The 25,169-nt window shown below is 21.7% G+C and overlaps 11 protein-coding genes across 11 annotated transcripts; 5 read left to right on the top strand and 6 right to left on the bottom strand.

Annotated features, from left to right (window-relative positions):
* Positions 1–456: 456 nt before the first annotated feature.
* Positions 457–789, bottom strand: SRAE_1000050900 (Hypothetical protein; the record flags this gene model as incomplete). Its single annotated transcript, XM_024647350.1, has 1 exon — positions 457–789. The coding sequence occupies one exon, from the start codon at positions 787–789 to the stop codon at positions 457–459; it is 333 nt and encodes a 110-aa protein (XP_024501438.1).
* A 556-nt stretch (positions 790–1,345) lies between these two features.
* On the top strand, positions 1,346–1,879 carry SRAE_1000051000 (Hypothetical protein; the record flags this gene model as incomplete). Its single annotated transcript, XM_024647352.1, has 1 exon — positions 1,346–1,879. The coding sequence occupies one exon, from the start codon at positions 1,346–1,348 to the stop codon at positions 1,877–1,879; it is 534 nt and encodes a 177-aa protein (XP_024501439.1).
* A 165-nt stretch (positions 1,880–2,044) lies between these two features.
* SRAE_1000051100 (Hypothetical protein) lies at positions 2,045–2,803 on the top strand (the record flags this gene model as incomplete). The annotated part of the gene is made up of 1 exon (XM_024647353.1): positions 2,045–2,803. The coding sequence occupies one exon, from the start codon at positions 2,045–2,047 to the stop codon at positions 2,801–2,803; it is 759 nt and encodes a 252-aa protein (XP_024501440.1).
* Positions 2,804–5,360: 2,557 nt separating this feature from the next.
* SRAE_1000051200 (CXXC-type zinc finger protein 1) lies at positions 5,361–6,434 on the bottom strand (the record flags this gene model as incomplete). Its single annotated transcript, XM_024647354.1, has 1 exon — positions 5,361–6,434. The coding sequence occupies one exon, from the start codon at positions 6,432–6,434 to the stop codon at positions 5,361–5,363; it is 1,074 nt and encodes a 357-aa protein (XP_024501441.1).
* A 225-nt stretch (positions 6,435–6,659) lies between these two features.
* On the top strand, positions 6,660–9,767 carry SRAE_1000051300 (Integrator complex subunit 2; the record flags this gene model as incomplete). The annotated part of the gene is made up of 2 exons (XM_024647355.1): positions 6,660–6,818; positions 6,867–9,767. 2 exons carry the CDS (start codon positions 6,660–6,662, stop codon positions 9,765–9,767), a joined length of 3,060 nt encoding a protein of 1,019 aa, XP_024501442.1.
* A 190-nt stretch (positions 9,768–9,957) lies between these two features.
* Positions 9,958–11,459, bottom strand: SRAE_1000051400 (Cth1; the record flags this gene model as incomplete). The annotated part of the gene is made up of 3 exons (XM_024647356.1): positions 9,958–10,313; positions 10,365–11,049; positions 11,103–11,459. 3 exons carry the CDS (start codon positions 11,457–11,459, stop codon positions 9,958–9,960), a joined length of 1,398 nt encoding a protein of 465 aa, XP_024501443.1.
* Positions 11,460–12,328: 869 nt separating this feature from the next.
* SRAE_1000051500 (60S ribosomal protein L38) lies at positions 12,329–12,584 on the top strand (the record flags this gene model as incomplete). The annotated part of the gene is made up of 2 exons (XM_024647357.1): positions 12,329–12,472; positions 12,516–12,584. The coding sequence occupies 2 exons, from the start codon at positions 12,329–12,331 to the stop codon at positions 12,582–12,584; spliced, it is 213 nt and encodes a 70-aa protein (XP_024501444.1).
* A 277-nt stretch (positions 12,585–12,861) lies between these two features.
* On the bottom strand, positions 12,862–14,316 carry SRAE_1000051600 (Neurotransmitter-gated ion-channel transmembrane domain and Neurotransmitter-gated ion-channel ligand-binding domain and Nicotinic acetylcholine-gated receptor, transmembrane domain-containing protein; the record flags this gene model as incomplete). Its single annotated transcript, XM_024647358.1, has 3 exons — positions 12,862–14,146; positions 14,217–14,264; positions 14,312–14,316. 3 exons carry the CDS (start codon positions 14,314–14,316, stop codon positions 12,862–12,864), a joined length of 1,338 nt encoding a protein of 445 aa, XP_024501445.1.
* Positions 14,317–14,708: 392 nt separating this feature from the next.
* SRAE_1000051700 (Epidermal growth factor-like domain and ShKT domain and Calycin-like domain-containing protein) lies at positions 14,709–15,792 on the top strand (the record flags this gene model as incomplete). The annotated part of the gene is made up of 3 exons (XM_024647359.1): positions 14,709–14,792; positions 14,832–15,286; positions 15,345–15,792. 3 exons carry the CDS (start codon positions 14,709–14,711, stop codon positions 15,790–15,792), a joined length of 987 nt encoding a protein of 328 aa, XP_024501446.1.
* A 10-nt stretch (positions 15,793–15,802) lies between these two features.
* Positions 15,803–16,615, bottom strand: SRAE_1000051800 (Neurotransmitter-gated ion-channel ligand-binding domain-containing protein; the record flags this gene model as incomplete). Its single annotated transcript, XM_024647360.1, has 2 exons — positions 15,803–15,874; positions 15,944–16,615. 2 exons carry the CDS (start codon positions 16,613–16,615, stop codon positions 15,803–15,805), a joined length of 744 nt encoding a protein of 247 aa, XP_024501447.1.
* A 5,424-nt stretch (positions 16,616–22,039) lies between these two features.
* Positions 22,040–22,595, bottom strand: SRAE_1000051900 (Hypothetical protein; the record flags this gene model as incomplete). The annotated part of the gene is made up of 2 exons (XM_024647361.1): positions 22,040–22,452; positions 22,532–22,595. The coding sequence occupies 2 exons, from the start codon at positions 22,593–22,595 to the stop codon at positions 22,040–22,042; spliced, it is 477 nt and encodes a 158-aa protein (XP_024501448.1).
* Between the last annotated feature and the right edge of the window lie 2,574 nt (positions 22,596–25,169).

Raw genomic sequence — 25,169 nt, forward strand, 5'->3', positions numbered from 1 at the left:
TATTATTATTCTTTATATATCAACATATGTTTATAAGTAATAAATTTTTTTTAATCTATATCATTATTTAAACAGTGTTTATCAAAAGATAATATTAATAAATTTATTAATACTAAATTGTTAAGTATAATCTATGATACCTGATTCTTGAAAAATAAACATAACAAAGACAGTTTTAAAATTTTTTTTATTATATTGTGATAAATAATATATATATATGCTTTATTACATATTTATAGTATTATGTTTTGTTAAACATTTAACTTTTAAAAAATATATGTAAATTATCTTTAACAAAATAGTTAAAAAATATAAGACAAAATATTTATAAAAATAATATATATAAATTTAAAAGTTTTTATATTGGTTTTAGAAATTGTAAAGTTTAAAAGATATATTACATAAATTAATTATTATAACATTATGTAACTTTCTAAAAAATGTTGAGCATTATTTTTAAACATTTGTTAATCCACAACTATTTTCTTTGTTATTCTTTTCAACAACCACTTTTTCATCTTTAACCATTTCTGAAGTTGATAAATCTGTTATTGGTAAATTACTAGGAATTATTGATACTGATTTTTTACTTTTTTTAGAAGATTCTTTATCATTTGTTTTTTTATTATTCAATGAATTTTGGTTTTTTTTTGTTCTTTTTATAAAATTCATTATTTTATAATTATATTTGTATAATACTATTGCCAAGATACAAGTAATAAGTGCACAATAACATACAGCCAAAATTAATGGTACAAAATAAACACTTTCTGGACAACTGGAAGTCATTTATCTTATTTGTTGTTGTAATAAAATAATTTATTTTATATTAAAATCTCATTACTAAATACTATATATTTAGTATTTATATATAAAATTTATATTTAAATTTTATAAATAAGAGAAGAAATATTGTTTGTTTTTAACTTTTTTTAAAAACTTCTTCTTAAACTATAGTATGATTATGATATTAGAAAAAAAAAGTACTATGGAAAAAAAGGCATTTATAATAAAATCAAATATTTTGCAAATATACATAAATTAACCAAAAATTGAGATGGAAAAAAATTTATAAAACAATTATGACGTCATCACTTTCTTTAATAAAAATAAAATTTTAATATAGAATTTTTTTTAAATGATTCGTTTTAATAATAATATCTATAATGATCAAAAATTATTTATTTTTTTTGTGCATATAAACACATATCAAAACAATAATTAAATTTTTATAAGCAACTTTTGTTTTAAAATTAGTCATGATAAATAAAATTAGAATTTTTTTTTCTTGTATAGTAATGCAAAATAAAATATTTATAGTTATTATTTCAAAATATATATAATTATGTGGGCGTTTTTTTTAGAAGTAATTCTAATTTCCATATTTATTAATCTTCTTTTAAATTGTTCAAATAATAAAAATGATAATTCAAAAAAAAACCCTTTAACAGAATCTAATAAGAATTGTATAGAAAAGCAGTATAAGGTAAAAAAAACAAAAGGTTCAAAATTTTCATTTAATAAACGTTCAAATAATCCATTAATGAATGGTACATCACCAAAAAATTCAAATAAAAAGTTAGATATTAATAGTAAGAAATCAAAAGCAAAAAGTGTCGTCAAGGGTAAAACAAATTTATTAGGTAATTTTATGAAAAAAAAAACATTATCTATTGATGGTACTCAAGATGATTTCATTTTAAAACAAGAAAAAAATGAATCGAAAATATCGAAAGTTTCTAAAGTATCTAGTGCATGTCAGGCAAATTTATCGAACAAAGATAAACCAATTGTTAAATCAGAAGGTAGTATTGTTATAAATGGATCAGGATATTCTAGTAAAAAAGATAATAAATCTCCAACAGGAAGCAAACGTTAACATTATTTTAATGATATTATATAATTCTTCAAATTTTGAATATAAATTTAACGATTTTGATATAATTTTGCATATGTTTAATAAAAAAAATTACTCTATATTTTATTTTATAAAAACAATAGAAATTTAGATTATTTAAAAAAAAATATTTTTTAATCATTATTAATGTTAGGAATTTTTATCCTATTTTTTATTGGTACTTTTATTCCAATATGTGCAAATAGAAAGAATAATGCAAAAAATGAAATTTTAACAGAAAATAAACACGAACCAATTCCAGTATTTCAAATACATCAAACACCCGTTGTTCATACTTCTAAAGAAAAAATTGATGGACTTCAAGGTAATTTAAAAAATAATATAAAAAGCAATCGTCAAAATAATTTACCATTGAAAACACAATCAAAAAATAAAAAAAATGTATGTAAAGATGAACAAAAAAAAGTTGAAAATAAGGTAATTAATAAAATTACCAAAGATTGTACTGCTTTAAAGGAATCAAAAATTGTCAAAGAGGATAATATTCATGTAACTGCTAAGCAAATTGGAAATATTGAAGTTTCTAAAAATAATAAGAAAACTGCAAAAGAAAAAACAAACAATTCTGAAAAAAAAATAATTAATGATAAGAGTACATTGAACGATAATAAAAAGAAAGAAACTGAAATTTCATCTCAACAAATAAAAGAATCGTCTAAAAAAACAGTGAAAGAAGCAACACTAAAAGCAACACATGAAGAAAATGATGTAGACAAACAAGTTGAAAATGAAATAGATAAAGAATATCAAGAAAACGTAAATAAAGTGAAAATACCTTTTGATTCAGAGATCGTTGCTAAAGATAAAGATGATATAATAGTTGTTGGTCAATTAAAAGTTCATAAAGGCCTTGAAGTTTGGGCGTGTGATTCTATTTCTAAATAAAAGAAAAAAGCAAACTATATCATTCACTAATTTATAAAAGTATATCTTTTCTTAACGAATAAATTTATTAAATAGTTTGTATCTATTTTGTTATCAATTTTTTAGAATGAAATATAAAAATTTTTATTTTTCATAAGCGAAAAATAGAAATGTTTAGTAAAATGAATAATTTATTTATTTAAAAAAATATTAGATCATTTTTAGAGTCAATGAAATATTAAATTAATAAAAATGAAAATAAAAAAAGAATTTGAAAAGTTTTAAGAAAATTAATTAAATATATTGTAAATGGTGCATTTGATAGTTGATAAAAAGTAAAAAAAAGTTGTTTTTCTTTGTTCACATTTTTAGAGGTAAAGTCGGAAATCTAGAATATTTTCAGCCAATTTTTATATCTCTGAAAAAAATAAAGTTATAGCTATGAAATTAACTTAACTGGATCTAATTTTGAATAGAAATCGAATGAAACTAGTCCCATCTTCATAGGATAAGTATTTCTTGAGTTACTGAAAAGTCGAGAACAATGAATATTTTAGAAAAATTTCCGCCTTTCGTCATATCTCGCTTCAAAATAAAGATAAATGCAATCAGATTTCTGCAATCGTCTTCTAATTAGTTTTCATATGGGGTCTACCTTCAAAATATTTTTATACCTTTAACCACTTTAGAGATATAAAAAAATGGTGACAATGGATTACGCGCGAAAAAGTACCAAGCATAGTATATCAAGAACGGTTGGAAATTCAAAAATCTTTTCAACGTAAGGTATGCCTTAAATTATGAAAGAAGCCCAGCGCATCAAATTTCATGGACCTGTGACTTCATTAACCTGAGTTATCACTAGTTTCTTAAAACTTTTTTTTCAACATATTTCTTATCATATCTTCATTTTTAGAAGTTTTATGAAGATGTGAATAGGCTTAATGAATTCCTCGCAAAAAAGTGATCTAGAAGAAACTGTTTATTTTTAAAATATCTCATTGTATCATGGAAGTTGAAATTTAGAAAAAAATATTCCCCAATTTCGCCCTCAACTTTGAATCCATATAACTTCTGAAATTTCAATTTTCAAATATTGTTGATTATATTCAAAATTTATCCCATTTCAAGGGCTATCGAATGAATATAGTGGCATATTCAAATTCCAAAAAAAGTTGTTTTTCTTTGTTCACATTTTTAGAGGTAAAATTGGAAATTTAGAAAATTTTCAGCCAATTTTTATATCTCTGAAAAAAATGATGTTGCAGCTACGAAAATTATTAATCTAGACTAAAATTTGAATAGAAATCGAATGAAACTAGTCCCATCTTCATAGGATTAGTATTTCTTAAGATACTTAATAGTCGGGAACAATGAATATTTTAGAAAAATTTCCGCCTTTCGTCATATCTCGCTTCATAATAAAAATAAATGTAATTAGATTTCTGCAATCGTCTTCTAATACGTTTTCATATGGGGTCTACCTTTAAAACATTCTTATATCTTTAACCACTTTCGAGATAAAAAAAAATGGTGACAATGGATTGCGCGCGAAAAAGTACCAGGCACAGTATTTCAAGAACGGTTGAAAATTTAAAAATATTTTCAACGAAGGGTATACCTAAAATCACGAATGAAGCACAGCGCATCAAGTTTCATAATTCTGTGACTTCATAAACTTGAGTTAACACTAAATTCTTAAAACTTTTTTCTAAACATATTTCTTATCATATCTTCATTGTTATGAGTCCTATGAAGATGTGAATAGGTTTAATGAATTTCTCGTAAAAAATTAGTCTAGAATAAAGTATTTTTTTTTAAAATTTTTAATATTATCATAGAAATTGAGATTTTTAAAAAAATATTCTCCAATTTCGCCCTTCAACTTTGACTCCTTATAACTTCTGAAGTTTTAATTTTCGAATATTGTTGATTATATTCAAAATTCATCTCGTTTCAAGGGCTATCGAATGAATATAGTAGAATATTCTATTTCCAAAAAAAGTTGTTTTTTTTTTAAATATTTTTTTTCTTTATTTATTTTGTTTTTTTTTATATAAAAAGTTTACTAAATCTATATTTTAATTTAAAAAAAAAACCTTAGATCTAGAAGTACAAATTATAATTTTTTTTTAAGTTTTGTTGCTCCAAAATTACTTAATCTGAGATTTCTAATCACCTTTTGAAAACTACTCTTTTTCATTCATTTCCTTCTTTATATATTTTTGTTTTGAATTTAACGTAGAGTTTTTATTGAAAAACATTAATAACAAAATAGTTATTTTAAATTTTAAAAATTAAATTTTATGCTTTTTGTATTAGCTACTTATATTACCTGACATCATACATTTTTTTAATGATTTTTGTTATCATTATTTAATAGTTATTTCTACTATTCTATTTATTTTTACTTTTATCCTTAGCCTTCAATTTTTTTACAAAAAAATTTTTTAAATCTTTGAAAATAGAAAAAAATTTTATTAGCTAAAACTTAGCTTAAATATATAAAAAATAAAGTCAAACATTTGCAAAATAATTGATAATATTTACAATATGTACATTAAATAAAAAAAATCAGTTAATCTTTTTCAGGATCTGAAATGACTTCGGCATCTGGATGGATCAATTTTACTTTTACATCTTTTTTTTCTTCTTTCTTTTTGATAGATTTTGGATGATTATTAATAGAATCATTGTAAAAATTTTCTAAAGCTTGTCTTGAAGAAATACAATTAAAAACATTTCCCCTACTGTTAACAAAAGTATTGTATTTTCCAATCGTTGTCCTTGCTTCATTTAATTTTTCCAATTCACCAAATCTATAAGCATCAACAACAGCTAATGTATACCTGTACCAGTTTGGATGATCAGGACAAATTCCATAGCCATTTGTACAATAAGAACCTTTGAAAAAATTTGGAGAAAAGTTTAAGAAAAAAAAAGAACCATCTCTTCTAATGGCATCATCAAATGTAGTTGGATATGAACAAATCTTTAATCCGTCGTCAATATCATTGCAAGGATGTTCTGGGCATATAATTTTAAATCTCTTACAATAACTATTAAATCTAGATGAATACCTTTCACAAAGAATATTTAACAACAAATTTCCTTTTTCTTCACTACCATAGTAAGCTTCTCTTTCTTTCCTACTTAAACATTTTGGAATATGACTTCCATACAGTGGCCCTTCTATATTTTCACCGCAACATATACAAAGAATATAATCTTTTCTTGATACATTATTTCCATTATCTTTTTCATTATATTCTAATGATAATTGTTGAGTAACAAATTCAACTAATAATCTTGCACATCCAGCTGCCTTATTCATATTCTCCAATTTACTCCTACAAACATTTTTTAACCTTTCTATTTCTTTTTTATAATTGTCCTTGACATATGAAAATTTTTCAGCATCCTCAATTATATAAGGAGAAAGGCAAAGAAGACGTTCTCGTGCTAACTTTTTTCCACATTCATAAGAACAATATTTTGATCCTAGCGCAACAACATTATCACATTCTAACCATAAACATCTTTTAAATTCTTCAACTTTAGGAATAGCACCCTGCTTTCGTGCTTCTGAATATATTTTACTTTCATCCCAATCATTTATTATAGGAGGTTCATCAGATGAATTAATATCCATAACACCCAAAATATTTTTATAAAATTTTAGATAACAAAAGATTAGGAATATAGTTAGTTGATAAATATCTTGTATACTTATCCTTTACTCTATATGTACTTTACCAACCGCTTTTCCAATTAAAAAATGCTTGGAAAAACATCCCTCTAAACTTGTCATATCATTTAAATCAAAGAAAGGCAACAAATTTTTATATATAAATCCAAATATATATTATACATATAAATGGATTATTCAAAGTTATCAATACCATTTCATTTTTTACAAAAACAATTATTAGAAGATTTTGTTAAGTTAAATCAAAGTCAACAGGATCTTCATTATTTTATTCCATATTTAACTATATTAAGTAATGGTACAAAAAAATTTTCACTATTGGAAATTGTAAGTTTTTTTATAAATTTAAATTTTTAAATAAAGTAAATATTAAAGTGTCCAGAATCAATAAAAGGAGATGATGTATTGGTTTTTAATAATTGTTGTCAATTTTATGAAAGAACACGTGAATTAGTAAAAAATAATAAAATTAAACAAAAAATTCCAATTCCAAAAGAAGAGATAGAACAAATGGCAAGTGATGAAGATAGGTGTATTCTTCAAACATATAATAATTTATTAAAACTTATAAATGAAATGGATTATAATAATTTTGAAGATGATTTAAATATCCTGTTTCCATGTTTAAATATTTGCCTAACAACAATAATTTCTTTTTCCAGATTTCGTATTTTTGATATCTCGGAAATTCTTATCCATATGTGCTTAAAATTAAAGAAAGCAGATTTACCATCATTAATTATGTTAAATTCAATTCAAGAATATGATAGCATTCTTAACACTCTCTTACAACAATCAAACTATAAAACTTTATATGGTGATATAAATAGGGAAATAGTTTTTAGAAATATGATACTTTTAAAACCATCGAAAGTGAAATGTTTTAAAGAACTTGATATTAATTCAATTAACCTCAACATTTTTATAAATATTATTTGCTCACTTGACGATTTACACTTTATGGATCTTTTAAATTACCTTTTGAAGACAGCTAATGAAGATACAATTAAAGCTATGAAATATATTTCTAATCCATATGTTGGACAGGTTTCAGAAAGATTTGATGATATTCTTGTTCACTATATTGTTACAGATACTTATTCAATGGATATATTAAAAACAATGACATACCTTCTTTCAACTTTAGGAGTCCGATTTAGAGGTGAAGATTCAAAGAGATGGATTACATATTTAACTAGAACAACAGGAAAAGATGAAAAATATTTTAAAATTCATTTAGCTATAATTATTTCCTGGGCTTATATATTTATGCCCCCAAATTCAACGAGTGACGTAAATCAACTACCAGTCAAAGAATTTTGTACATTTCTTAAAGAATTTACAGAAAATGTTGAAAGAATTACTTGTAATTCATTGTCACAATATATGATTTTTATATCAATACTTTTTTATAGAAATGATTGTACAACTTTGAAACATACGACAGAAAAAGTTTTAGAATTTGATGTTAATATTAAAGCATCAAAATTAGATGTTTTGAAAGATATTTATTTAGAATACTGTTTGAGTACTGATGATGTTCTTCAAAGGATAGACAAATTGGAGGTTACTTTGAATCTTTCTTCAACAACAGAGGGATTCTTACCAATTCATTGTATTAATTATTTATTAAATTTAGGTAAATTAACGGAATATTTACCTAGTGTAAAGGAATGGATACAGAAACAAATAGTTAATTCTAAACTTCCTGTTTCTGAACCATTGATACACCTTGTTCTTGAATATACCAAAGCAATTTTTGCATCTGATGACAAAGATTATTTTACTAGAATTTTACCTTTATCATTTATAAAAGAAACTTTTACTGGTGAAGTTATTGATGAATCAAAATTACTTGTACGTAGTATGTGTTTACTTTATTTGTTATCATATAAAGTTAACCTTTTAAAGTCATCAGCAAATGCCAGTGACGCTGCTAGGAATTCAGCATATCCTGAAAGTTTTCTTGATAAAATTCCAAAAACATATATTGCAACAGTTATCGATTTAAGGAGAGATGATTTTGGTGGATTATATGGAAAATTAGTTCCTTTAATGAATATTATTTATACATATGATGTTCCACATTCAGAAATAAAATTAGAAGAATTAACAGATGAAGGTGATAAGGGAAATGAAATGATAATTGGTATTGAAGACAATCCAATTGAATTATCAAGAGTTAAAATAAAATCATTTAAATGTCTTAATGTTATAGAATTATCTAGTTATGCAACATCTATTGTATTAGCATTAACAAAGTCATTAGATGATACCAATTTATATGATGATGAAAGTATAGGATTATTGTCAAATTATTGGTTTACAATTTCAAGATTGTTTCCTGAAAGAATAACTGGTCAAACAGTCAGATCATGGTGTCAGGAGGATGGTTTTACAGAAAAAGATATTGCTGAAAATCCTTTAAGAATTTTTAGGTGTCATGAAAGGGTTCTCCATAGCAGTAAACATTTCATAGTTTTAATAGAATTAATTGAATATTATCTTCAAAAATATACTACCCATATATCAATGAATATCAATAGGTTGAAGTTAATTCGTAAAACAATGATAAAAGATATAGATGAAAAACAACGAATGAGAGATATAACATTAGATACAGTTCAAGTAACAATAATTCAAATTCTTCTTGATTGTTGTTTAGAAAATGAAAAAAATAAAGATGAACTTGAGGAGATAAGGAAACTTGTCTGTCAATATATGCACAAGAAATTTCTTCAAACTTGTAACTTAATTACATTTGTCCATTTTCAAACGTATCATAGATCACTAATAGAAATGGTTGTTAAAAATGTTCCATCTGTTCATGTAATGAGAAATAAAACTAACGAGATGTTTGCCGTTGCTGAATTGAAAAAGAAAATTTTTGCTATTCTTTTACTAATAGAATTAACAGTACAATATGATTTACCATCATCATATGTTCATTCACATTTTGTTTTAGATTTTGTTATGTCAATGAGGAGGCATCTAACAACAATTGATTATATAAATACTTTAAGAATTGTTTTACCAAGTATACCAAAACTTTTAACAACATATCCACAGGATATTCTTAAACTTCACGTGGAACAAGTTTTCTCATTGGCTAGAGAGATAAGTAAAATTCATGCTGCAACACATTCCAGTTTATATTCTATGCAACAATCACCTGGGTACAAATTAATGAAGATGATTGATGAAATTATGTATAAAAATAATCTAAAATTGTATGATTTTACCAATACAAATAGGAAATCCATTTATGGACCTTAATTTATTATTATTTATAAATTATCAACATATTTATTTTCTTTTTTTTTCAGAAATTTTTATACAAATTAAAAAAAATATAACAATCTTTATGACATTGTTTATTTAATAAAAATACCATGCAACAATACTTCAAAAGATATTTAATAGTAATAGAACCCGAGTTTATTTAAAAATAAATGATAAAAATTGACTAGCCATTGTTAAATTTAAGGAATGTAGGAAGTTTTGATTGTGAATAAAATCCAGTATTCTTACTATAGAATGAATGTTTTTTCCAAAAACTACTATTATAAGAATGAGATCCTGAAGGATTATTGACTTCATTCGCCTCTTCCTCAATTTTTTTTTCATCAATATTTTTATTTTTTTCATAATTATTACATTCAGCAAATAATCTTTTGAGAATATCATTTCCTATATCATTATCCTTCTTCTTTTCTATTTCATTTATACTACAACTATTATTATATGGAGGTGATGGAGCTTTAGGTAAATTTTCAATACCATTTTTAGTATTATCATAACAATTATTTATCGTATGTTTTTCTAAAACATCATTATCCTTTCTTATGTTTTGATTATCATGTAATAATCTACCTTTTTCAAATAATGTCCTTATTACAGGTGCACCAAATGATTTTGAAAAATTTATAACCTGTTGAGGTTTATTATTATCATTTAATATCTTACTACAATTATTAAATTCAATATTTTCTTTTCTTATAGGATGATATTTCTTTGGTAGAGAATTCATTGAAAAAGCAAAAGATCTTCCATTCTCATCATCACTATCACTATCCTCATCACAATAATTGTGGCCATTATTTTCTTTAGATGCTAAATATCCCCGATAATCAGAAACAATTTCCCCATTTTTAGTAGCATGAATAAAATTACACCTAGATCCATATGGACAGATACCGGTAACAGAAAATTTATCACACAATTGTGTTTTATATTTTGGATGCCTAACAGGTGGTGGTTTTAGTTCCTCTAAACTATGAGCAAAACGACAATTATCTCCAAATGAACAGGTTCCTTTTACCCGAAATGTTACACATAATGCTGTTTTATAAGATGTTATACGACGTTGATTACGGAGGACTTCTTCTCTTTCTTGATCAGATAATGTATACCATTTTGTTGCTGGAATACCATGAATATACTTGTTTGGTTCAAGTTTCACGGCAAAACGATCTGTCAATAGTAGTGTACTTGAGGTTTCATCTATTGGTGGTTGCACCTTTTTATCAACATCTATTGATGTTTTATTTGAATTAATCTAAATTAAAAAAAAGTTTTTAATTAATTATAAAATATTTAGGTATAACATACAAAGTCATTCTCTTTTGTTGGTAGAGGAGTAGTAGTGGTAGGATTTCCCTCAATACCTGGAATAGAATTAGGTGAAGATGTCCTAGTATCATTTGAAGTTGGTAAATTAGATGCTAAATTATTATAATTATTAGTTATGGTTGATGTTCCTAGGTTAAAAGATTGTTGTTGAAGAGGTGGACTCAATGATGGAAGATAATAAATTGGAGAAAGAATAGCTGGAGCTGTATGATAAGATACTGGAGGTTGCTGTCCACCTACATATCCCATCTGAGGTGGTGGGTAAGAATATCCAGGTGATGGTGTTGTTGATAAAATATATCCTCTTTCCAATGGATTATTTCCTCCATTAAACATTGTTTCCTGTTAACTTCATATACCAGTAGTAATTTATTGCTATAAGTATCTTAATAATATAAGATAATTAAATTAAAATATTAACTTACTGTATATAATGTATAAGTTCAATTATTATTTGTAAAGTTAGATTAAAATATTAAAAAAAAAATAATAATTAATTCCTCAAAAGTGAAGATTTCCTTTTAATAATGACAATTTTCACTAAAAAATAATGATAAAAGGTTATAACAACAAAAGACGATGACAACAATGTTGTAGATATATTTAAACTAACATAAATATTTAAAAAATATATAAAATAATACTTAAAAAAGAGTAATGTAATTAATTTCTACTTTGATTACTGTTAAAAAAAAACATACATTTAACACTACTTGGTATAATGTAGTGATAAAAATTTTCCCCCTTAAGATTACTAATACTATGGCTGGGTCTTAAAGAGAATTCTTGTCAACTACCATCTATCCCAAATGTGTATAATGTGGATTGGTGCTTTTTTTGAATGATTTCTTTTATGTTTTTTTTCAATTTAATTGTTTTTACAATGTTATTTTTTGTGATATTTTATTTATAAGCTTCTAAAATTACTTTTTTTTAGCTTTTTTTTTTATCAATTTTATTATTTATTGTAATTTTTTGCCATTTTTGTTATTTAAAAGTTTTTCTTAATATCAAAATCATGTTAAATTATCTTTAAAATTCATATTAAAACTTTATTTTTACTATTTAAAATTAATTTAGTAAATTTAAATATTATGATTTTATAGTTTTTTTTTTAATAAGTTTTAAAAAATAATTATATCGTTTAATTTTGACATATTTACTATGATTAAATATTAATTTTTTTTATTATTAAAGGTTTAAGCATGCCAAAACAAGTTAAAGAAATTAAGGACTTTGTTCAACTCGTCCGTAGGAAGGATGTCAAATCTATTACTATTAAGAAAAATAAAACCAACATGAAGTACAAGGTTCGCTGTTCAAAATACTTGTACACATACGTTGTCAATGTAAGTTTATTCTTTATCTTATCAATTATTTTTATTTTTTAAGGATTTACATAAGGCAGAAAAGCTTAAGGCTAGCCTTCCAAGCAACGTTACAGTCAACGAGATCAAGTAAAAAGGATATTTTCTAATTTTGGTTTCGGATAATTGTTTCTTCTTTGGCAATTTAAATTGTTATCTTATTGTTACTTGGATATTTTTTTTATATAATAAAAGTCTGTCCATATATAAATATATTTATATTTTTTTTATTTTTCTAAACAATGGTTATTATCTTTAGGATAAATATAATTTATTTATTTAAAAAAATATAAATGTTATATAAGTTTAAATCATATGATGATAAAAAAAAGGCATTAAAATACTAAATATAAATAGAAAAAAAAATTTATTCATGGTAAACAACTTGGATCATTAGGAGTAACATGCATCCAGGGACATTTTAAATTTTGTTGACCACATGGATTATGGCCCACAGCACAATACCAGTCATGGTAGAAGAAAAGAAACATTGTTGAAAAAAGTAATGTAATATAAAACATCAATGATATTAATTCAAGTCTTCTTATCACAACTTGCCATTTACCACTATAATCATCTTGTGGAATCATATTTGACATTTCTTTTCTAATATTTAAACATGTCTCAGAAACAGATGATAAAATTGTTAACATTGATGAGAGAATATTTGATAAATTTTGTTGAAAAATATCTACTTGAAAATTTGAAACATTATTCATTGGATTAACAATCATTTTTCCTTTTAATATATTATAACGTCCATTAACATCTTTTGTTGAGTCACTTGTTGTTGAGGTTATCATATTATTATCATTATAATAAGTTGTTGATGTATCCTGATAAAGATTATCATTCTTATTTGAGACTAATTTAACCATTGACAAAGCACAATCTTTCATTCTATTATTTTTTCCTACACTTAAATTACTTTCAGATGATGATGTTATAACAGCAGTACCTTCACCATTAGTATAATATGAATCTTTACCTTGTTTAGAAGCAATAGTTCCATTAATTTCATTACTATATACAACACCATGATTCATTTGATTTCTTGCTGGTATGTCAAATGATAACCAATTCAAATACCATGGTATTATATGTTTCCTTCTAACATCTCTTTCCAAAAAAACAAACATACTTGTTGTTACTGTACTTAAACCAATAATTGCCAAAAGAATAAAATAATATAGACCAATTAATGGAATACCACTAAAACTTCCTCTTCCTTTTCTTGTACTACTCATACTAAATTTTGGCATATCTTCAACTATAGCAAGTAAGATAACAGACATTGACATGAGTGTCATAATTCCTAAACGAAATTTGGCATCCCTAACACGTCCTGATGTTGACGGTGTATGAAAACCTATTACAGCAACAAAAGTTATAATAGTTGATGGAATAACAAGATTAAAAACATAATAAAATGATTGTCTTGAAACAACAAGATCAATTATAATCATATCCCAAAATAATGGTGGATCAAGATAATCATACAAAAATCCATCAGCTGATATCTGTGAATTAACTTTATCTAATTCCCATTCTTGATTATCATAAAAATCAATTAATGATAAATTTTTTGAGTATAATGCATATTTTATTGAATCATTTGAATGAGCCCATGATCCAAATAAAAGTGTACACGTTTGTCTTAAAAAAAAAACAAATAAATGATTAATTAGAAAAAAACTTTTTTTTATGTGATAAAAAAAAAACTTACATATCATAAGGAAAAAAAGCAACATTAAGTTGACATAAACTATTCGTACTAAATGGAATAAAAAATCTAACAGATCCGGTATAGTTAACTCTCACATCATTATTACTTTGAAGTTTAACAGCATCATTAAAATTTAAAGAATAGTATAATGAAAATTCTGGTATCCATATATCATTTGATGATAAAAATATTTCTTCAGCACCTTCATAATTAGAGGGATTCCAGCGTAAAAATTCATCTGTCCAATACTAAAAAAAAAGAAAAAATGATAATATAAACATTTTATTTATTATTTATTATAAAAATTTTAATCATTTATTTTAACATAAATATCAAGTTTTTAACATTAATTAAAATATAATTTTAAACCTGTTTTTATGTTTAATATTTATATATTTATGTTCTAATTTTATAATATTATTTATTAAAAGAAATTAATCAATAGGTAATTTTTTAATTATTTTCTTTTATAATTTTTATAAATAATTGATAATGCTTCAAATTATCTTTATTTTATTTTATATTATTATTTTATCAACTAATATTTATGGAAAAGAAAGTTTATCTGTTACAAAAGTTTGTCATTCATTATAATTAATTTAATTATATTTACAGGATATTATTAATTATTGTGATCCATCAATACCTAATACATGTGGTAATAAGGGAAGATGTATAAAAAAAAGTTCTGGTAATCGTTGTTCCTGCCCTGATGGATGGATGGGTGTTAGATGTCAAAGACCATGCCAAGATATTTATAAATCATGTACAAAATGGTTAGAGGAGAGAAGATGTGTTTGGGCTAGACCAATATCACCATTTTTTGCTGATAATTGTCCTTTAACATGTGGATCTTGTCGTAACACTGAAGGAAAAGCACTTCCTTTACCACTTCCACCTATTTTGGAGGATGTTAGTTGGATTATTGGAAAATGGGAAACTATTAATGATATAAGAAATAATTTTAATGATAATAGATTTCCTAGAAATATGCCTGGTGGTTATAAAGAAATTCTTGATATTATGGTAACAGAAGTTCCAAGTTTTGATAGACCAGGTCTTAATGTTAGGTAATTTAAAATAAATAATTATTTTATATAATTATATATTATTTTTATAAATTTTAAGTGTAACAGGACAATCAACAAAAATAGGAGCAAAAAATATTATTAATAAAGAACTTGGTTTTATAACAATAAAACCTTTTTTAGAAGATACAGGTTTTGCTGAATTTAACAAACCAAAATCAGGGCCAGATTTGGTTGCTTTGGAACTTTCAAGTAACAGTGGTACTCTAACTATTGAAGAAGGAATTATGAAGAAGTCTTTTGATAAAGCATCAAATGCTAATATTAATATGATAATATTAGAATTAAAACATATTAATGATTATCTTTATGAAGAAAGTGAGATAAAAGATAGTAAGAGACTCTTCAAACATATTTCAAAAATCTCTCCATCTGGTGAGATAACTGAAATATTAATTGAAACGGCTTCAATTGAAAAAAGAAATGGACAAATAGTGAGGTGGAAGAAAACTTATAAGAAGATATTTGACTATCTTTCTAATTATTAGGTTTTCTTTTTTAAAATATATAAAAATATATACTTACCAATTCAAATGATCCAGATAATGAAATAGTATTCTTAACTGCATCCTATATATAGAAAAAAAAATAGTAGAATATTTTTATTTGTTGATAAAAAAAAATATATATAAAACTTACAAGTTTAATAATTTGATATAAAAAAACTGACATTGAAACAGATATTTGTTTTTTGGGATGAGTTACAGGTCTTGTTCCTTTACGATAAAATCTTAGTAAATCTCTATGAAGTCGATATGTAACTGGTATATCCTGTCTATCTAAAGAACGAAAATTTTTTGGAGTATTATCATTAGATTCTTTGTCATCATCCATGTAAAGTGATGTTGGATCAATAAAATAGTTTCTCTTTACTCTGTCTTTTGAATAATCCTTATTTAAAGGACCAAGATAATCTGATTCATCAAGTGAATTTAAAAAATCTTCTTCCATCCATGGTGGTAACTCAACTTTTTGATACTGACCCCATTTTTTATCATAATCATCATCAATATCATTAACCTCTCTATTAACTCTTTTCTTTAATGTAATATTAACTTTCTTTCCATGATTAGGTCTTATCAATTCTCCACCAACTACTGGTATTCCAAATCTATTTTCTTTTATACCAATTATCCCGTAAGTATAATTAAAAAAATCATTCAACAATGGTACCCCAATAACAAAAAAAGTAAGGCTCCAAAAAAAACATAACTTCATTCCACTTTCTTTTTTCCTCCAATATTCTTTTTTTATGAATTTTTCCATCAAAAATTGAGTAACTTGATTAAAATATTCTCTAAACAACCACATTAGTCATCCACAACAATATTTTTCTTACAAAAATATTCATATAGAAAATATATTTAACTTTTTTTTTTATTCCTTTTATTTAAAAAAAATATATAATTCTATTACAATAGTAAAAAATAATAATAATAAATATTTTTTTACCACTTTTTTTTGTCTATTTATATATGGCAAAAGTTTTCTAATGTTTATTTTTAATTATAGTTCTAAAAAAAAAAAATTTTTTTAATGGTAATTATATAATTTAGGTATAAAAAATGTACAATTAGTTGGAATGAAAAATACATTTTTAATTAAACATTTTAAAATAGAATTTTTAATAAAAAAAAATACTAATTTTTTTTTTCAAAAGTGACTAAAAGAAGAAAACTTTCTCTTGATTATGGTAGTTGCAGGAAGTGAGAGTAATATAGATAGATGGTTGATGGAATGTTAATAGAAAAATGAATTTTAATTTTATGTTTTAAGGACTATTAAAAAAATGTATATAGTAATTGGAATTTTTTTTCCACTATTATTAATAATTGTCGTTTAAAAATACATTTATTTTATGAAATATTTTTTAACTTAAAAAAAATTGTGTGATAATCTTTTTACCTCTATATATAGATATATTTTTAATTAACTTAAATAATTCTCTATCTATTAAAAAGTTGAGGTAAAGAAAAAGTAACTATACCAAAATAAGGATATAAGATAAAAAAAAATAAATAAATATATTTATATAAAAAAAAATTTATAAAAGAAATCTAAATTATATAAAAAAAAATTTGATATAATTCTTTCAAAAAAAAAAAAAGATGTCATTCCTAAATTTAGTTTTCAACCCTTTGATACAATGCCTTTTGTTCATACATATATCTTTTTTTTAAAACATCTATATATATATAATTCCCATTTTGATATAGTTGTTAAAAGTAAAAAAAAACTTTTATTTTGGTACATATAAATTTTTATTTGGTAAATATATAATATTGGTAGATATTTTTAATACATTTAAAAAAAAAATTTAATTTATTGAACAGGGAAATCTTAAATTATTATTTTTATAAAAAAAAAAATAATAAATGTTTTGTAATTAATTTAGAAGAAAATTTTATAAATATGATTAGTTGTTGTAGATGAATGTTTTATGAAAGAAAGTATTAATTGAGTTTATTAATAATTTAAAAGAGGTTCCTTTTATATTTTTAATGATAACTATGTTTAAGTGGATACCCTATATTAAATGATAAAAATAATATAAATATTAAAAGAAAAATGTTAAATACTTGAAGATAGATAATATATTACTACTTCAAGATAGCCTTCCATGATAGTTTAATTAGTTAAATTTAAAACAAAAAAAAAAAAAGAAATTTTTGATTTTTTGTTTTAGAAAATATATCATTCCATGAAATCTCTTCCTTCTTTACAAAGGACAAATATTCATTTGATAAAAGATTGATAAATAAAAATAGTAAAAGATGTCTAAATAATATCTGTCACCCATATATATAAAAATTTCCTTCATCAACATATCTAAAAAAAAAAAAACTTTTTAAACAATTGATAAATCAAAATATACTTTATTATAAGTTTAAAAAGTTTTTTTTTTTTGTGAGAAAATTAAAAATAACTAAATATATAACTGTGAAAAATATAAAAAGAATCTAACATTGTAATTTAATAACTATAAAGTTAACAATATTTTTATTTTCAAATTATTAATTTTAAATATGGTTTTATGTTTTTAGATATAAAAAAAAAACTAATTATATTGGTTAAAAAAAATATACTATAAACACAATTTTAAACACCTAAAGTACAAAAAATATAATTTTCATGTGAAATATTTTCAAGTGATTCTCCATATCTTCAATTGAACAAATATTATGTCATATAAAGCATTAACAATTAACAGGAAGTACAAAAATAAATAAAGATAAATATAAAATTAACTTTCACTAATAATAAATAAAAAATTTATTTTGAAAAATACTTTTCTTACAAAATAAACAAATATTCATAAATATAATATGAATCTTAAAACAAGGTCTCTTCTCTTATTACAAAAGTCAAAAACTTTTAATAAAAATTTTTTTTTAAATTACCCCATATAAACGGATGATATTTTAAAATTAATATATTTAAAAGAATACTTTACATTATTATCTATCTTTTTATCTTAGTACCATTCTTTTTATTTAATGATGTCATGTACTTCAAAGAAAAAAAAATTTATATATATAAAATAAAAATATAGTAAAATATATGGATAAAAATTGATAACAATTGAAGAGTTTCTTAAAACAAAAATACATTATATATAGTAAAAATTTTCAATGAAATATATATATATTCTATAATATCAAAGAAAACAACTTTAAATGTTAAAAAAATGCTTTAAAAAATATTGTACCAAATTTTTTGGTTCTTTGAATTGGTTCTTTTTTAAAATTGTTATATACCATTTCCTGTATATCTAATATTTTTCCACCCCCTTATTTCTTTTACTTCTTCATATCTATTCTATAAAGTTATAGATATATATATATATATTCTCATGTCATATATTCAAAAATCACTGACTTGGGATTTATATCACTCTACAAACATATATTTTGATAAAAGTAGAAAATCTTTAAAAAAAAAAAGCCATTACTCATACATATATGTATATGTTATTGTTAAAAATTATGATAAAAATTTTTCTTAAATAGTAAAAATTTTGTTAAAATTATGCAAATAAATGATTTAAGTGTTTGTGTCTTCTTTACTAAAGTATATATCTCTTCTATATTAATATATTCTTATATATTCATATATAAAAATGTCAAAGTTTATATATATTCATATTATATATTTTTTTTTGTTGTATATATATTTTTCATGACCATGTCCACTTTTAACTTTCTAGATGTGACGTGAAAATGTTTTGAAGAAAGTTAAATATATATATATTCCTATGAGATTATTATACAAATCACCTTCATGAAATATCCCTATTGGGAGATATCTAAATATATCTATATATATATATATTAGACAAAAGAAAATTAGTATTTAATTTTATTATAAGTCTAAACAAATTAAAAAAAAATAATTTTAAGAAAATTATAAACATTATTAATCAAAATATATATATTTATTTAAAAATATATATTTAGATGAGTTCAAATAAAATATTAAATAGATGTTTTTTTTATTAAAAAAAAATTGTCTAATACGGAGAAGAACCATAAATATAACTTATAAATAAATAAGTATCTATGAATAATTAAAAAAAAAAAAATAATAAATAAATTAAAAGAACATACCAATTGTTTCCTAACAAAATTATACAGTATCATAACAATTTTAAAAGATTTTTCCTTTTGTTACCAAGATATTTTATTTATTTTAAAAATAATTGTGAGTTTTTGGTATTAAATTATTCAAATTAATATTATTAAAAAATGAAATTGTAAAATAAAAAGATATACAAAGACAAAAAAGGGGAAAAAAAGAAAATTTACTTAGTAACAAGAAAAAAGATAAAATATATGTGGTGGACAGATGGGTTTACGATTAATATATAATAAAGGGTAATTGAGTTTTTTTTCTTTTAGTATTTTTTTATAAATTAATTTAACTTTAAAATATATAGTATCTCTCTTTGAATATTTAAACTTTACTATTTTTACTTTCTTTTTTCAATATTTTTACTCATATTTAAGGGATAAGAATTTGTCTTGAACTTTATAGATGGAATTAAAAGAGATTGTTAACAAGATGAATGAAAGATTTGTAGATTTGTAAATGGTTCTATAAATATACTCTAATAAATATCTTTCTTATAATCATACTAACATTATCTTTTAATTAACATAAACCTATAGTATAAATCATTTTAAAACAATTCATCTTTTTGATAAATATATATGTGTTCATAAATAAATAAAAAAAAAAAGATTGAGAAACTATTTTTTTGATTGTTAAATAAAATATACATGTCGGTGTTAGAAAAAAAAAAATTTAACACTATAACTATAAAATTTATATTTAGTAAAATTTTTTATAAAATATTATAATGGTATGTTAAGAATGGTAATAAATAAACTTATATTAAAATAATATATAAACTTATATATGTACTTTGTTTAAAAAAAAATTTTTTATTATTATAATTATTTTTAAATAAAAAATTTTTTTTTTATTAGATTTTTAAAATCTGTTTCATTTATGTATAACATTATTATTTTAGTTGATAAGAAAAGTTTAATAAAATAATTATTATGTATTAGAAAAGGGCAATAACTACAAAATAATATTAAATTAACTTAATAAATATGTATAAATTCTAAATTAACAAACTAAATAAATTTAGTTAAAAATTTATATACTATTTTAAATAAAAATTACAATTAAATCTATATAGTTAAAAATAACAATAATAAATAATTTTATTATTATAAATTTTTAGAAACAAAATTATAAATGATAATGTAAATTTTTTCTTCAATAAAATTGTTATCAGCTTGTTAAACAATTATTATAAAAAAAAGAGACAAGAAAAATAATTAATTCTAGTTTACTCTCTCTCTCTCTTTTACAAATAAGTTACATTTTTATATTTTGAAAACATATATATATATATCCATTATTTTTATAAAAATTCATTTAATTTAAGGAGAATTGTTTTCTTTAAATGTATATCTATTATAAAATTAAAGTAAAAACCTTTGAAAAGAAAAATGATTAATTAGAATGTTTTCTTTTATTCTTCTTCTTATTCTAAAATGAAGATTTTTAAAAACAAAATTTTAAATTAACTTACTATTTTTGAATATCTTTATATATATAACCTCCTACTCTACAGAGAGTTTAAAATCATTTTTGAAAAGAATTAAAAAATATTAGTTTTAAAGAAGAAGGATAAAATATGTAAATCAAAAAAATTTTTGAAACTACATATATATTACATTATTTTTTTTTAAATTAAGTTTATATTATTAAATTTAATGTTAATTATTTTTTTTATTATATTTTAATTACCTTTTAATTATTATTTATAAGATCATAGAATATACATACTTTCTAATTACCATATTATATCTTAATTTTATTTTTTTTTTATTATAAATTAATAGTTGTAATTAAAAAAAAATGACATAATTAATAGATATAACTAATCATTTTTTTAAAAAATAGCATTGTTTATCCCTTCATATCTTTTATTATCTAAAATGTTTTAAATATTTATATATAAGTTTCTCTTTTATGATATAATAAAATATTATAATTTTTAATTTTCTCTAAAAATAATCTTCTACTAGTTAGTTTAAAGATTTTCAACTTTTTTATAATCAAACTTGTTATTTATATTATTTATGAAACCAAAACGAGATTCTGATAAATTTTTAACTTTAAACAAAAAAAAAATATATTATAATAATTTATCACTTCTTAATTAAATCCTCTTTTTCTTTGTTCCTCAGCACTGTAACAATATAATTCACATTCTTGTTTTGTTCTTGGTGATCTCCATAAATTAAAATCAAGTTCTGGACAATATGGAAAGATGTATGGTTCACATTGATCACTATTACCATATCTATTAACTCTTCTAAACCATCTATGAACTTTTTGTGCTGGATCACGAGTATTAACAGTTACATTAGGACATCCATTAACAATAAGATCATGCCATAAGACAAATGGCATTGGATCACAACCACGAGCTGGTGATCCTATTGGACAGGCACACAATTGACAACCATTTCTTTCTGTTACAACAGCACAATCTAATCCTGTACATAACATTGGTGGACAATTTTCAACAATCATTTTTCCCAAATCAGCAATAATAACTCCTTGCCCTTTAAAAATAAAATAATATTATTAATTAATAAATAAATAAAAAAAAAGATAAATTAATTAACAAAAAAAAAAACATACTTTGTGTAAAAACAACAGCTACCAAGATTAATCCAAAAATACAACAAATAATAATATTTTTCATTGTTATAATATTATTATATTAATCCAAGTATTTTAAATTATTAAAATAAGGATAATAATTAAAAAACTAAAAATAAGAAAATTTATATAACTTCTACCCATAAATCCAATTAAAATGCCCTTTTTAATATAGGTAAAATTTTTTAAAAAAATTCAATTAAAAAAATAAAAAAGAGAAGGCAAAGTAGAACAGAATATAATTTTAATAACAATACCAAAAATAGGTAAAATTTTTTGAAGTGTAACAATTATAATAAAATAATAACACAATTCAAATATATAACACAGAGACAACTAAGGAAAAAAAAAAGTGATATAGAAAAAATTATTTAAATAAAAGGAAAAATACCTAATATAAAATGTTGATTAGACAAATATAAATAAAAAAAAAAACAGAAGTCCTTGACAAATGTTATTACTAATATATTATATATTTGTATAACAATAGATATATCATCCAGAAAGTAATAAAAAAAAAATAAAATATAATAAACCTTTTAGTTCAAATATAACTTTTTAATATTAAAAAAAATATAGATATATATATATTAAAACTTCTACATAAAATAAATAAAGGTAAATTATTTTAAATATTATAGAAGAAATAATATATCTAACAAAATAGATCTTTTAGGTAAACTAACAAATATTTTTGATAATACATTTCTTTATCAACTATTAATTTATTCAGGAAGATTTTAATCCTCCTACCAAATATATATCTATATCTATAATACTTTTAAATATATATATATATACACAATATAAATAAATGAATAAAGAATTATTACACAATTATCTATCTATTAATGTATCTTAAATATATACATATATATGGAAGATGAATGTTATATAAACAGGTTTCTAGATAGTATCTTTTGTTAAAATCTTAACAATATTAATTTTAATGATTTCCTTTCTTTTATAATATATACAAATTTATCGAAATATTTTAAATATGGAAGTATATTATTTTAAAATAAAACATTAATATATATAATATTTAATTTATATTATAAAATCAAAAAAAAATTTTTTATAAATGTCTTATCAAATATATTTTTTTTTCTTAAATTCTATCTTTTCTTTCTTTTAATTTATCAATTTTTATTCTCTTAAATATAATGCTTTTTAAAATATATAATTTATTAAAATATAGATAGATATATATATATAATTAATATATTAAAGTTATTTCAAGTTTTAAAAGTATGTATTTTATTTAAATTTTAACATATTTTATTAAAACCTTTTTTTGATAAAATTTTAAGATTAGGTACTCTTATAAGGTAGAAGGTAAACTTTTATATTTTCTTTGATTTCTTATCTTTACTATTTAATATCATTTAAATTAAAATGAAAAGTGGCAGGTGTATTAAAAAGTTTTCTCTTAAATTTCTTTTTAGCTTTTAATTTCAATTAACTATTATATTTTTATGTTAATAAAGAAATTTTAACTATTAAATACCATGATAAACTAATGATGTATATATATGTACTTTAAGAAAAAAATATGATTATGCGGGATATTTTTATATTATTTAATGAATAAAAATATTAAACTTTATACTATGTGTACTATAAAAATTGAAATACACATAATACAATTTAAATAAAAAAATACTGTGTTCCATCAAATAATTTATACAATTATCAATAGTAGCATTAAAGGATTAGCAAAAAAAAAAAATTTTATCTTTTGCTAAAAGTAATACTTAAAAATTATATAGTAAAAATTATTTAAAACAATAAAAAAAAGTGATCATTTATAATATCATTAGATAACAGGAAGCATTACACTTACAAGATTTTTAATTCATTTCAAATAATCACTAAAAATCTATTTAATTTCCATGTTACTTCAAGATTCATAATGTGATAAATTAACTTATTCTAAAAAAAAGATCAAATCTATCTTAAAATTTGGAAATTGATTTATGTCTTTCTATATAGTTTAGAAAAAAATTTTTTTTAAATCTTTTTCAAATAACTTGCATGACCTTCTATTCAAAAAAGAGTAGCCGGAACATCCTAACAAAAATACAAAATTTTGTATCTTTTATTAAAAATAACCTTTTGCTTCAAAGTAAACTATTCATCTACCATTTATAAAAATTTAAACCTATGTAAATTAATTTTTCATTAAAAAAAGTTTCTACCTCATAGTTCTTCATTATGATAGTATATTAAAAAGCAAAAAAAAAAAGATTATCTTCTTAGAAATTATAAACTTACCTTTTTATAAAATTTGGTTTTTTTTTAATTTTATTAATATATAATAAATTAGAAACCAGAAGTTTGATAAGTTAGAAATGTGTTAGGAACAAATCAAATAAATGTAATGGAAAAAAAAGCTTTTTATCTAAAACTTTATACTGGTATTTGATATTTAGAATGGAAATACTAATTTAAAAAATAAACACAAAATATTGTAAATAAAAAAAAGTGGAAAGATACAAAACAATTTTATTTATTAGAAAACAAATATGATAAAATAACATAAATGAAATGACAAAAAATGTGGCATTTCTTTTCGTCCAAAAAGTAGATTCTTTTAAACATTTTTTCAAAATAA

The sequence above is a fragment of the Strongyloides ratti genome, assembly GCF_001040885.1.
Source record: "Strongyloides ratti genome assembly S_ratti_ED321, chromosome : 1".
Classification (NCBI taxonomy): Eukaryota; Metazoa; Nematoda; class Chromadorea; order Rhabditida; family Strongyloididae; genus Strongyloides; species Strongyloides ratti.